This window comes from Ascaphus truei, chromosome 4 (genome assembly GCF_040206685.1).
Source record: "Ascaphus truei isolate aAscTru1 chromosome 4, aAscTru1.hap1, whole genome shotgun sequence".
Classification (NCBI taxonomy): Eukaryota; Metazoa; Chordata; class Amphibia; order Anura; family Ascaphidae; genus Ascaphus; species Ascaphus truei.
Genome location: NC_134486.1, coordinates 386,988,199 through 387,002,795, shown reverse-complemented (window position 1 = coordinate 387,002,795; position 14,597 = coordinate 386,988,199). Strand labels below are relative to the sequence as shown.

Here is a 14,597-nt window from a genome sequence, read left to right as displayed (position 1 = left end):
CAGAGATGTGTGTTCTCTTGGTCAGTCTCTCCTGGAAGTCTCAAGAACACTCCTCTGTCTCTCCAAAGGTCAGCTCTCATTCAGAGCTAAGGAGTTCCTTCCTGTCTCAACAGACAGGCTTTTGTAAGCAATCAGGCAGGTGGTGTTTATTAATTGACTACCAGCAGTTAACCACCACACTGCTAGATTAAAGGCACATTACTTGAACAGGGATTACTCCCCTGTTACAATATTCTTTCCCCCTTCTACTGCCACTGCAACATCAATACTCGCCCTCACTGTCAATAATACCACAATCTACTCAACACCTCAAGTTCGCGGTCTAGGGGTTATCTGATCTCTCCTTCATTCCTCATATTCAGTCCCTCACAAATTTCTGCAATCGCACCATCCGAAATAGCACTGTAAGGATCGGGGAGCCACGCTGCCCTCGGCACGCTCCCTGCTTACCTTCAACCGCTTCTGCCACGCCTGCTCTCCCGTCACTGGCACATAGGCTGAGCATAAACCTATGTTGCGTAGTGTTCACTGGTTCCTTGCCCCCGAAGTCCTGTCTTGTACCATTGTTCCTAGCTCGCAGTTCCTGACCCCGGCTTTCCATCGGACTCCGCTCTTCTATTCTCCTGACCCCGGCTAAGTATGATGATCTCCAACCCCGACCTCGGCAACGAACCATGACTACTCTTCTTTCTCCAATCCTGACTACGGCTAATAGTACCTGCAACGATCCGTTACTCTCCAAATCAGACCTCGGCAAGTATTACGACTACCTTGACCTCTCCTATCCCGACACGGATACCTCGACCAATCTACACTCCAGATGCGCTCACACTTTGTTTGTGGTGAGCACTCCGTTACAATCACCAAGATATCCCCTTTTCTAAAATCTTAATATACTTAATTATCCTGACCAGCCTTGATTACGGCAATATTCTCTTATTTGGCATTCCCCTTGTCCACCTCTTCCATCTCTAATCCATCCAAATTTCAGCTGCTAGACTCATCTACCCCACTCACCGCTCCACTTCTACTGCTCCACTATGCATAGCCCTATACTGACTTCCCATCGTCTCTAGAATTCAATTTAAAACACTAGTAATGATTTACAAAGTCTCAATGGCACTGCCCCGCCCTTACATATCAATACCCAAACATAAATACATAACTAACAGCCCACTACGATCTGCCCACGATATCGGCCTTTCATCTCACCTTATTACAGTACTTCCTGTCACTCACGTCAGCAAGACTTCTCCTGTGCTTCCCCCTCTCTCTGGACTTCCCTACTACATACTATCAGACTCTCCCCCAGCTTTCAGATGTTTAACAACTCCACGAAAACTTACCTTTTCAAGGAAGCCTACTTTCCATAGCTCTAACATACCCCTCCCACTCCAACCTCATTGGGACCAGCTGTGCGGCTGTACCAATTTCTACCCTATGTTACATTCCCCCAACCCCCTCAACACAAAAGCTGTTAGACTGCAACATATTGTAACCTGGGCCACACCTTATCCTACAATGAGCAGCCACCTTATAACTTATTACATTGTCCCTCGTTCCCTGTATATTGTTGCTCGCATACTTGTGGATATTAGTAATCTCAAATTGTATCATTGTATGTATCAACCGTGGCTGCCTATAGTGGCTACTATTGCCGTAGACAGGAGATACATGGTGAGTGAGTTGTTGGATGTTATAAATTAAGTTACAAATTCCCATGTCCTAACGACACAGCTAAGGCCGTGCTTATAGTGCCAGCGACGGCGACGCTAATTCACGCCAAAACAAAAGCATTCCCGCCGCCATGTGCGCTTATAGTGCACGCAACGGTGCCAAGCAACGGAGGGACGGAGTCGTCACGAAAACCCGCCACGGCAAAATTTGATTTTTCAAGGGCCGTCGCGTCACGTGACGGCCCTTGAACAAATCAAATTGCGGGAATCCCGCGATGCGGCCGACCAGCGAAACATAACTTTCGCCGGTGGCGATGGCGACGGGTGACATCACCCATCATGTCACTGTCGGCGGCACTATAGGCAAAGCCTAACACAGACTGCCTCTGCCTGATCTACAAATATGTCCTGGTTGTGACGTCAGGGTGTCATGATGCTACATAACCAATATCCACATGTACAGTATGCGAGGTAGTAACTACACTGCGCTCCTATAGAAACCTCCATGCAGTCGGAGGTTGTTAGTCCTTGCATGTCAAATCTGCTCAGGTTAATAATTACAACAATGGGGAAAGGGGAAGGGGTAGAAACCCTCGCATCAGCCTATAATGAAGTAAAATCGACAACGGTGCAATAAGGGGAGAGAACAGAATTGTAACTAAAAAACAAAAGACACCCTGTGGACAGCACTCGTTGTATGCAAAGATGAAGTGGTGATAAATTTAAAATTAAAATACTTTAATTATATTTTGTTAAAATAAGTGTCAAAATCGTTGAAATAAATGGACAACTGACTGTGGTAACACAACACAAAAAACAGACAAAAATATACAATACTACAACTGAGATCTGCCCGGCATGGAGACGGCAGCACGTGGTGGGAGGTGGCTACAGGACTGACGTCATCACGTGCTGACGTCTCCATGCCAGGCAGAGGGTGAGAGGCACTTTCAAGTGCCGGTATGCGCGCGAAGGGAAACTGTGTCTACATAGAATAGACACTTGGTACGCGATTAGGTACCTCCTGGCTGCAGGATTTTGAGCAGGTAACCAACATATGTCAGCGTTACTCTGCTGTGTTAGCTCTGACGAGGGCTCAGTTAAACCGAGAGAGGTGCGATATTTATTTATTTACCTTACCTTACCCTGAGCGCGCAGGTGTAACTGCTGTTGATAATTGTATCATTGCATGTATCCCTTCTCCCCTCGGCTCATTTGTATGTGTTTGCTCACTATGAAATCACAGTCTGTCATTTTATCTGCTACAGTGGCACATTTGAACTAGGGGGCCATAACTTGATACGGACTAGATCCGTGCCCCAGAGCTGAATACTATATTTTGTAAGCTCTTATGCACTTAGCTAATGACAGCTACTGACGGGTTACTGTATATTGTGAGGTAACAGCAAGCGTGTTAAAGTGGCACATTTGAACTAGGGGGCTATAACTGGATACGGACTAGATCCGTGCCCCAGAGCTAAGCACCACACTTTGTGAGCTCTTGTGCACACTATTTATGAACACATTGCCTATCAACTATATCTATCCATAGCTAGGCTTGCTGAAACCCTTTATTTAGGGACCCCTCACAATCAAAGTCTTCTCAACACTGTAGGCTATCCAACTACTATTAGTGAGTTTTCACTCTATTGTTACCCATTTTGTATTGCATATTGCCATATACTTTTGCATGGTTAGTCCACCGTCACCTGTATCTATCTTACAGGCTTTTTAACCTTGTCATTGCTGAACTAGGGGGTTGACTATTTTGTCTTTGATTGTTCATCTCTGCTAATTAGCAATTAGGTGGGAATTCCTCCTCCCCCCCTGGATCTCAGTTGTAGTATTGTATATTTTTGTCTGTTTTTTGTGTTGCGTTACCACAGTCAGTTGTCCATTTATTTCAACGATTTTGACACTTATTTTAACAAAATATAATTAAAGTATTTTAATTTTAAATTTATCACCATTTCATCTTTGCATACAACGAGTTCAGGTTAATAATTACCCTTGTTCCTACCTTCAGCTTGGTATTACTTACATGTTACACAGCTATTTACCTCTCTAGCGTATTAACCATTTAGATAGAAGGTGAGCGGTTTCTACCTTTGCTTTTAAAAGGCCATTTACATCTTTGCCTCTGTCCCTGGTGTTACTTTAGGCAATTTGTTTTTTTTACCTACTGGCATACGAATTTAAATAGGCTTATTAGCCAGTTTAGCCTACACTGGTTTTTAACTTAACTTTTTTTTTTTTTTAACTTAACTTTGACTTAACTTTGACACTGTCAATATAGTATTTTAATTATATTCATTAAAAATGATGTTCTAATTTACTCAGGGGTGCACCTATAACGCAATTCTTTTCGTGGGCCTGCGACTTTCATCACAGACTCTCCTTTGTGTTCTTATAATTAATTACAGTACTGTAGCTGGCTGAATTGCACGAGACAGAATGCTTGGACTATAATTGCTACTCCCACATGTGACAAATACTAGCTATAGACTATTAAATAGTGAGACAATGCAAACACAATGACACTTACTGTTCCAAAATGTTATTGTCATATTGTTACTCCTGGTGCTATCTTTCAGTTTGTTGTAAACTGTGCAGTAGAAGGACGATATTTCGGTTACTTTATCACTGCATTGGACAGTATGGTTCGTTTTGTAGCATGTTTGCTTTTCAAGTATATTTTCAGTCTTCTCACCTGCAAGATTAGTCATTGGAAAGGAAACAGAAGTGGTATAGTCACATATGGAATTGTGGGGGTATCTGTGGTCAAAGCATCTTGTAATCAGAAGACCATAAATCAAATGTATTGACTGTTGACCGTGGTGTGCTATGATTATGTATTATATCTTATAATACTGAGAGCATTTCCATTAAGAATTCAGAATTTAATGCAATACATTGTCTATAGAATTGTAAATCTCATTAAAATATATGGATAAGAGATAGTTACATAGTTACATAGTTACTGTATATAGTAGATGATATTGAAAAAAGACGTAAGTCCATCAAGTTCAATATTTGCTAAATTTAGACAATAGATACTTTATCCTATATCTATACTTACTTATTAATCTAGAGGAAGGCATACAAAAAAAAACCAGAGTCATATCATCCAATTATATCTCATAAGGGGAAAAATAAATTCCTTCCTCACTCCAAGAATTGGCCATCAGATTACTCCCTGGCTCAACATCCTTCCCATGTATACTTATTTGGTATATCCCTGTATACCTTTCCTTTCTAAAAAGATGTCCAACCTTTTTTTGAACAAATCTATTGTATCTGTCATCCCAGTCTCCATGGGTAATGAATTCCACATTTTAACTGCCCTTACTGTAAAGAACCCTTTCCTTTGTTGCTGGTGAAATCTCCTTTCCTTCAACCTTAAGGGATGGCCCGAGTCCTTTGTACTGCCTGTGGGATGAATAGTTCTTTTGAAAGCTCCTTGTATTGTCCCCTGAATATATTTGTATATAGTTGTAATGGGTTTCCCCCCCCCCAATCGTAGATTATACCGTGGGAGCAGAGAAACATACAACGTTACCATAGGTAAGTGGTGCCTTACCTGTTGGCTCACAGGAGGGCTGAGCTTCCGCTAAGGGAAACCTGGGACAATTATAGGATAATATGAGTAACCGTGTACTCGGTACAGCGCCTCCACCTGCGATGGCTCCCACCAGAGGGGGAGTGGTTCCTCGCAGGACAATACACAATAACCACGTACCACAGATTGAATAGTAACTAATACCTTTACTAACATGCATAAACGACATGCCGCATCAACAACAAAACAACAGGTATCCCTCGCTTAGGGCAACCTGACTATGGCGTCTCGCAGGACGCGTACACTACTTTGCACCACGGCGGGTGCCCACACTTTCTGCGTCTCGGCGGACGCTAACACCTTAGGCGCCTCGGCGTACGCTAACACTTTATGCGTCACGGCGGACGCTAACCTTCCACAGAGTGATCCCACCCCGTGTCCAGTAAACCCCAAGCCAATGTCTCGCACTCCCAAGTCATATACTAATGTGTATGTGACTGCGCAGCCACTATGTCTGGTGATAGGCCTTGTTGGTGCACGTGAGATTGTGGGTTACCTGCCCTGGCTCCAGCCACGGGTGCTGCTATACCACTGGGGTTGAGTCGCCGGGATATCTTCCTACGCGTGGGGTGACTTCCAGCGTGGATAATATCACCGCAGCTCCACACCTTCTGTGCCTTGGCGAGGGTCAATCTGCTACCCGCAGACCGCAGTCACATGCTCGCTTGGTCTCCGTGAAAATAGTCCAGCTCCCTTTTAGCAACAACCAATATTCTTTGTTCACTACTAACAAATAGATAATGGGGCAGAGTCCCTAACCTAGGGCCTATCCCTACCACACTCAGCTAGGGTGACTCAGGGCTATCTGGGGCCTAGGGGATTGCTGGCCTAGTGCAGGGAGTCACTGACTCCTGCACCCTACCTCCTTCCCCTAGCTGTTCCGGTTACTCTCTGACTCATGTGCTCCAAGCCCGCCAAATGTATCCCTTTGTTGCAAACAGGGCTCCTGCAGCCCTATTGGCTCCCTGGCGTCATGGGGTCGCTCCAGAGGCTCATGGGACTTGAAGTCCTCTTACAGAGCCCTCCTCTCATAGGCTAAGGCTTCGCGGGCTTTTTGTGCCTCCACTGCGCATGCGCGAGCTCTCTGCAGTCCTCCCGGTGCTCGTAGTCCCTGCGCATGCGCAAACGCCCCTAACATGGCGGCGCCCTGCATCCGCGCACCAGCGGGACCGTAGCAACGCGATCGCGGCCTTAACGACGGCCCGATCGCGTCCCCGGCAACCGGCCCGCTCGCGTCCCCGGCAACCGGCCCGATCGCGTCCCTGGCAACCGGCCGCAACTCTGAGTAACGCACGGCTCGCGCACCAGAAGGAGGGGGGTAAGCACGGCAATGGGGACCTGGCTACATAGTTATCATATCCCCTCTTAGATGCCTCTTTTTTAATGTAAATAAATCTAATTTAGCTAGCCTCTCCTCATAAGTTAGAATGTCCATCCCCTTAATTAATGTGGTGGGTCTTCTCTGCACTCTCTCTAGTTCCATAATGTCTTTTCTTAGGATTGGTGCCCAAAATTGTACTCCATATTCAAGGTGTGGTCTTACTAATGCTTTGTAAAGGGGCATAATTATGTTTACTTCCCTTCCATCCATTGCCCGTTTAATGCAAGATAAGATCTTGTTTGCCTTTGCAGCTACTGTATGACTTTGGGCACTATTGCTAAGTCTACTGTCTACAAGCACTCCTAAATCGGTTAAAAACTTCCTAGATAGGTTAAAAACTCAAAGATCTGTGCTCAAAGACAACACAATAGAGAATAATAAAGCATATAGCAATTCCAAATGTCTTTAGTGTATCAATGGCAATCAATGAAGATGGAGGCGGTCCTGTGGTAACAATGTATATATATATGTAGCCAGGTCACCCTTTGCCCCCTGCGACCCCCTCGGGAGCCTCCGTGGGCACAAGCGATGCCGGGTACTGCCGGAGGCCAGCGGCAGACCCGACGGCCATCCCAAGGGTGGGGGCCGTTGCAGGGAGCGGTGCGCTGTCTCCGCGAGCAGGCCGGTTGCCGGGGACGCGATCGGGCCGTTGCTAAGGCCGCGGTCGCGTCTCTAAGGTCCCGGCGGCCGGCGAGGAGAGCGCCGCCATTACGCAACCACTCGCGCATGCGCAGTGATCGCGCGAGTGTAGGAGTAGGCCAACAGAGTCGCGCATGCGCAGTACAGCCGCCAGAGGCAGGGAAAGTCGCGCGAGGGCCAGAACAGAGTAGGGAAAGGTTGAGGAAGCCCCAGATAGCTCGCGCCTGCGCAGGAAAGGCGCGCATGCGGCCCCAATGCCAGGATAGGCTCTATGGGACTACAACTCCCATGGAGCATAGCGAGGGAGGCACCAGGTGCCTCATAGGAGCCAATAAGGCTGCAGGACTGCCCTGGAGGAAAGGATACATTTCGCGGGCTTGCACCACGCTAGTCAGTCAGCGGAGGGACCCTGTGAGGGAAGGAGGTAGGGTACAGGAGAGAGGGACTCCCCTGTATTAGGCCAGCACCCCCTTTGGTCCAGGATAGCTCAGCTCCCCAGTAAGGTGAGTGTTGCCAGGGGCAGCCCTCAGGTTAGGGACCCTGCCACTTACATTAGTGGGAGCTGAGAGAAGGAAGTCTGCAGTCAGAGAGTTGGAGCTAGGGAGCTGTGAGGGAAGAAGGGTGCGGGGAGTGAGAGCAGCTCCTGCACCCCATAGGTACCCACACCCCATGTAGGCCCCAACCCCCCCTAGTGTAGTGGGTTAAGTACTGAGGGAGGCCCAAGATAGGGACGCTGCCCTTAGTGTTGTTAGAGTGCTGCATTGTCAGGGTCACAGCGAGCAGTGCTGTGAGGTCTGATAGGCAGGCACCTTGTTGCGCAGCACGTTGGCTGCAGCCTCCAGTGAGTTACAGCTTGCTGCGGTAGGCGCTGGTACTAGTCAGAGAGTAGTGGGTCTGGAGAAGGGCTATAGCTGTTCTAGTCACCTTGAGGTAGCGCTAGGGGTAGGATGCCTGAAGGGATAGCCTGTTAACGAGGTCAGGAATTCTGGAGAGGATCTGCACTAGGCTAGCCAACAGTAGGTAGACGCCCAAGTACTGCATGGAAGAGTACTCTAGTCCATTCCAGATCACTTACCGAAGGGACTTGGGTAGTTGGGGGAGTGGGGCAGGTCATTACCCCTGCAGGCCCTAGGAGTTCCCCAAGCCACTACAGGTTGCTGTACTACAGGGACAGGCCCTAGGTTAGGGTTCCTGTCACGTTAGTACCATTTATATAGATAGGGACACAGCGGTTGCTGCTGTTCCTGTGGAAGCGGTCGGACCCACGTTGGGGTCCACAGAGACGATTCCAGAGTGGGACCGCCCTAGTGGTCCGCACGTGCAAGGAGTTCGGTTGGAGGATCAGACGGACTCATCACACGTCTGACCCTTTGAGAAGTTTGTTGCTGACCCGAGCACCGGAGTGCTCGGCAGGTATTATACCATCACATGTGCACCAACAGGCCTAGAGGTTCTTAGTGACTGCGCAGTCACCCATTGACTATCTCTGTAGGAGTACGGGACATTGGGTGGGGTTCTTGGGACACTGGGTGGGATCACCTAGTGTTTGGGAATCGTCCTGCGAGACGTCACTGTTAGTGTCTCACCGTGAGAGAGACACAGGTTATCATTATTATTCGTTAGTAAAGTCCTTAGTATTATAATCACTGACTGTGTGTGTGGTTTCTAATTGGGTTCCTATGTAGGGTCATTCTACACGTCCATAGAATCCTACATAGGTGGAGGCGCTGTAAACGAAGATCTGTTCCAGAGGATTCACCCCAGGCTCTCATTAGCGGAGGCTCAGACCTCCTGTGAGCCTGCAGGTATACGCACCACACCGGTAACACCGCATGTTCTACTCACCCACACTATATATGAGATTGGGTGGGGTGGAATACCCGTTACATATATATACATATATACCAAGTGTTAAAACAACTGCACAAGGGAGGGAGACGACTGCAGGCGTCCCGTAAGGACGGAACAACCAGCGCTGTCAACCACACCGCTGTGGAGAGAGTTGTGCACACTATAAAGATCAACTGGCCTGTTCTAAAGCACAATGATGTTGATCAAGTGGGTAGTACTCACGGACCGCTCCAGACGACTCACAGATTCTTTAAGAACCCTTGGGTGCAAACCACCGAGGGCCAGGTGTTTTTTTTACTTTCATTTTATCAAGCTGCCTATGCACTTCTTCCTCAGTTAACCAGTTGTTAGTTAATATGGAGGTTGTGGCTTCCTCCTCTGGCACAATTTTTACAATTGATTTCTACCTGGCAAATACAGAGGCACATAATTTGTTTAATACCTCTGCTTTTTGCTCATCTCTAATAATGTGCCTGCTCATATCACACTGAAAGGGCCCTATATTATCTTATATATATTTTTTTGTTATTACGATACTTAAAAAAACTTTTTAGGGTTGAATTACTTTCTATTGCAATCCCTTTTTAATGTTCAACTTGTGCTAATTTGATTTCCCTTTTGCAACCTTTGTTACATTCCTTATAATTCTGATTATGATGCCTCCGTTCCTTCTGACATACAGTATTATGATTATGATGATTCTCATCACGATGCATTGTTGCTATGTTTGAATAAATGTGATATATTTTTATTGAAGTGCTGGGGTTTCTTGATAGTGTATTTTGTTAATGCAATATGTGTCAGCATAACACAACATATTAGAGTGTACATAAGATTCAATAGCAATACTGGTGCAGAAAATTGTGTTATTCCAAACATACAGTACAGTATCTAACCCTCAAAATAATCAAGTAGGCTACAGAACATACTAAACTGTATGGTTTGGCATAGTAACAAATGATGGATATTAAGTGTAGATTTTCTATGAAAATACAGCTCAACCCCATTATAGCGCGATCCGTTACAACGCGAATCCGCTTATAACGCGATGCACGCGTGGCTCCCAATTTTTCGTATTTATGAATACTTTACAACACGATTATTGGTACTGTATCTTAAATTCTTTATTGTACAATGCATACAATTGTACATTATTTCTAACGCGTTCCGCTTATAGCGCGATGTGATTCTTTGAACCCCTAGCACAGCGTTATAAGGGGGTTGAGCTGTACCTTACTTTGGATAAATGGGAAGGTACAGTATTCTGTCATTTTATATTTGTTCATGTTCGTAGGTAATATTACAACATACAGCTGTTTTACTCCTCAAAAAGAGATGGTCGTTTCAGGGGTTGAATTCAGCATGTTACTACCTCCCAATTCTTCTCCAATGATCAGTTAAACATTTACAAAACATTTTAATTGATTCTTACCAGTTTTATTAAATGTATCAAAAACGAATAGAACAGTATACTCCTCTGTCGGATTCTGAATCATAAAACAGCAGCTTAGCGTTTGCTCCATACTGCATTGCTGCACTGTTTGTACAGGATTAACTTGGATTGCATTATTAGGGGGAAGTGGTGCAACTTCCATTGTTACATTACCAGTGCTCTTTAAATGCTTTTGATGGAATGTGCAGAAGTAGGTGCCTAAAAAAACATTACAATAAAAAAAGTAACATGATTATTGCAAAATATGCCGTTTCGTATACAGTGTGTAGTCTCCTCTGGAATTTCAGCTTGCCCCATTGTAAATTAAAACCGCAATCTACACTGCTCAATTTATCAGACACAAAATAGCCTCGGGACAATGTCTCAATGTGGCAGCCAATAGAAAGCGATAACGTTGCGTCTAATGCCATGTGGTAGTTTTTTCATAAAGAAACTAAAAGAATGTAAAACTGTTGTTGCTCTGCAATTTGGAACCATAGATCAGCTCCCAGAGATCCACTGGTGGCGGGGTGGGGTTGTGTGTGAGGTGGGGGGGGGGGGGGGGGGGGACACAAGGATATGGGCCCGGATACATCAAGCAGCGAAAAACTGGCGTATTTATCTCATTTACTATATTTTTTTCATCAATTTGTTCATATCACTAACCAAAAAAAAATGTAATATTTGAATGATGTTCGAAACGCGCGGTATATAATTATGTTGCTAGTTTCTTTACTAAATGAGCGCGTTAACGTAAAAATAGTGATGATGACATGTAGTTCCTGGAAAATGACGAGGAATAATCGTGATTACTTCCTAGTAAGGACACTATATAATGGCTTCAATTTGTCATACACGTTGCCAGTGCTGTTGGGAGGTAGAGAGAACAAATTGGCTGCTGCGAGTGGGAGGTTTCATTGATTTAAACCGATATCTGATTGAGTTGTCCTGTTATGTTCGTTGTCTGTCTGTGTGCGTGCGTGTGAATATTGTTCTGGCATTTGCAATTTGTTTGTCTTCATATTTGTCTTGTGTACTGTGCGTGTGAAAGATGGAGGAGAGTGGACTGACTGCTGAGAGTAGAGTAAGTGGTGGGAATGGGAGTTTGAGGCCTATTGAGGAGCACAGGAGTGGCAGGGGTGAGAGGAGTGGTGGCTAGTGGAGTGAGGAGTGTAGGAGTGGTGGGGGTGAGAGGAGTGTTGGCTGGCATGAGGCTCGTGGGAGTGAGGAGTGGTGGCTGGAGGAGTGAGGAGTGCAAGAGTGATCAGAATGAGAGGAGTCAGCGGAGGAGGGGTGGGGAGGAGCGTAGTACTGTTGAACTGGTACCCAGGCGATTGCAGCAAAAAGCCAGGGTAGAACCTGGAGGGAGAGGAAGGGAAAGAGGGATAGGTCAGAGGGCTGCGGGAGGAGCAGTGAGGGGGACAGGGCACAGCATCAAGGCCCAGGGGAACCAATATTACCGGCTTCTCAATGTGAAGTTGCTGAATCATATTATCCAAAAACTAATAAAAAGATTTAAAATACAGGCATACCCCGGTTTAAGGACACTCACTTTAAGTACACTCGCGAGCAAGTACATATCTCCCAATAGGCAAACGGCAGCTCGCGCATGCGCCTGTCAGCACGTCCTGAACCGCAATACCGGCTCCCTACCTGTACCGAAGCTGTACGCTAGCGGGGAGACTGTAGAGCCTGTTACAAATGTGTTATTTACATCAGTTATGCACGTATATGACTATTCCAGTACAGCATAGGCATCAATAAGTGGAAAAAGGGTAGTGATTCACTTTAAGTACATTTTCGCTTTACATACATGCTCCGGTCCCATTGCGTACGTTAATGCGGGGTATGCCTGTAAATAACTAATATTACACTAATTGATATTTAATAATACTACTTATGCAGAAAAAAATGCTGCATAATTCTGTTTTAATTTAAATTGTATCAATCAAGTATTCAACATGGCGCAATGAGCCACACTTAATTTTAAACAACGAACTATGCGTCATATGTATGATGTCACATAGGGATTTTCATACAGTACATATGATGCCCATTCTCTGAAGGTTTCAAGTACTTTTTAGCAGTAATATTCTGACACAAAATAATTTTAATTATGTTAGTACATAAGTCTACTTAGTTCCTTCATGTTATGATTAACTTCTCTAGGCAATGTCCAGGCAAATAAAAATAAAATAAATACTTCCTAATCGGTGATACACACTAAAAAATTATATCCATTTAGCAAGACTAGATAACAATCAACAATCCAGAGATATTTGCTTACGTGAGCAATATAAAGCAGTACACGTGTTTATACAGTAAATGCTTGTGAAAATGTTGGAATATAATCATTTTCAAGTCTTTGTGGAATATTCTCGTAACTGCGAGTTGTGCCAATCCGTGTCTGAATAGCCCTTTCCGATCGGATTGGCATGCTTTGCTTTCTGTAAGCTCTTCTCGCATGTCCAACCCATGTGGAAAATACAGTTTTAGTCCCGGTTTCACTATGGCTGTACTAATCTGATCGGTTTCTTCAAAAAGCCTCCAACTTGCATTTTTTTGTGACAATTGGAATTCTCGTAGCTTTTTTTATCAAAACCGTTTCTAATAACCCACATTTTTCCCCGCCTCTTTCAGAGTGGCGAGATTGGTATTATATGTTCAACACAGAGTCTGAAATATGGGTTTTGCTGAGAGAGCAAAACCCATATCTCAGCAAAACCCATATTGCAGAGACTGGGAATGGAGTTAGCATCAACCCTTGTCATTCCGCTTCAAAAGCAGGTACAATCTGGGCATTTGGGCTGTTAAATCAATGTGATTTGTCACTGTTTATAGTCTTATAGGGAGCTACATAGGACCATGTAAAAATGGGCAGTTTGACAATGCCAAACTCAAAGTTACAAGAATATCCCTCAAAGTATCTCAAATTAAATTTCAATGAGTGTCTTATACTCCTAAATGTATTTTTTTTTTTTTTCATCTGGAGCCTTTGGAGAACTACTGTAGTTGAAGCACCCTGATATAGGTTGGGTAAATAACTGCACTGATGAGAATCGTCAAGCAGATAACATTATTGTTCATGATTCGTGATTCACAAGCAATTGGCAGATTTGCTTTACGGATATAGGTTAAACATTTTTACTAGATGTATTGAAACACTTCGATATCAAAACGATAAGATTGTTGTACTCACCATTCCATCCAATGGTTGAAGAAGTTACAGTGAGCCGTGACACGGCCATTGAATTCTCAAACGTGGTCCTGTAGAATCTTTCTTCTAAATAATCATTTGCGTTTCCTATTTTCCATGTAATGTTGTCATAGTTGGATACATCACTTTGGCAGGTTAGAATAAACTTCTGCCCCACCGAGACTGGTTCACTTGGTGATATTACAACGTTTGCTAACAATGGGGGGGAAAAAAGTTCAGAAAAGCTTTATTTTCAGTGAGTCATCAAAACTCAAAATGTCAACTTTCATTATCACCTTCATACCCCAACAATCCTGGGGTTGAGAAATGCAAATTTATTTGAAGAATTTCTAGTGTATTGGTATTAGTGTACAACTAATAGTCTCTAATTCATTCAACGTCATGAAATCTGTGATAGTATTGATTGTTATCCCTAAAGTGGGAGCAATCAATATTATTTTCAAGGTCACAAATCACTGTTATCTCTAAACTAATAATATGAGACCTAATCAGGCAGTAATGTCATATACTGGGAGGTGAAAAGATGGAAAGTCCGGATATCATGATCTTTATGTTTACGTGCAATTTCTCCCCTATTGCCTGATATTATAGAGCAGCAGAGCGCAAAGTTTTGAAGCTGCGCCCCCTCTGTCTTCCCTTCCCCGGCTATCGCGCCCCCCCCCTACCTTGTATCCGCGTCAAATGATGCGGTGGGGTCATGTGACATCACGTCACGTGACCTGCAGCATCATTTGACGCGTGTGACGTCACATCACATGGCCTCACGGCATCTTTTGATGCTG

General features: G+C 44.7%; 1 protein-coding gene across 2 annotated transcripts in view; it reads right to left on the bottom strand.

The window, feature by feature from the left end:
• The window catches only part of LOC142493851 (adhesion G protein-coupled receptor F5-like), an 89,349-nt gene that overhangs the window by 34,597 nt on the left and 40,155 nt on the right, over positions 1-14,597 (bottom strand). For both annotated transcript variants that reach the window (XM_075598502.1, XM_075598503.1), the window contains 3 exons: positions 13,798-14,007; positions 10,599-10,817; positions 4,222-4,386 (listed from right to left, as the gene is read on the bottom strand). In XM_075598502.1, the coding sequence (XP_075454617.1) occupies positions 4,222-4,386; positions 10,599-10,817; positions 13,798-14,007 (594 nt within the window). The remainder of the gene's footprint in view (positions 1-4,221; positions 4,387-10,598; positions 10,818-13,797; positions 14,008-14,597) is intronic.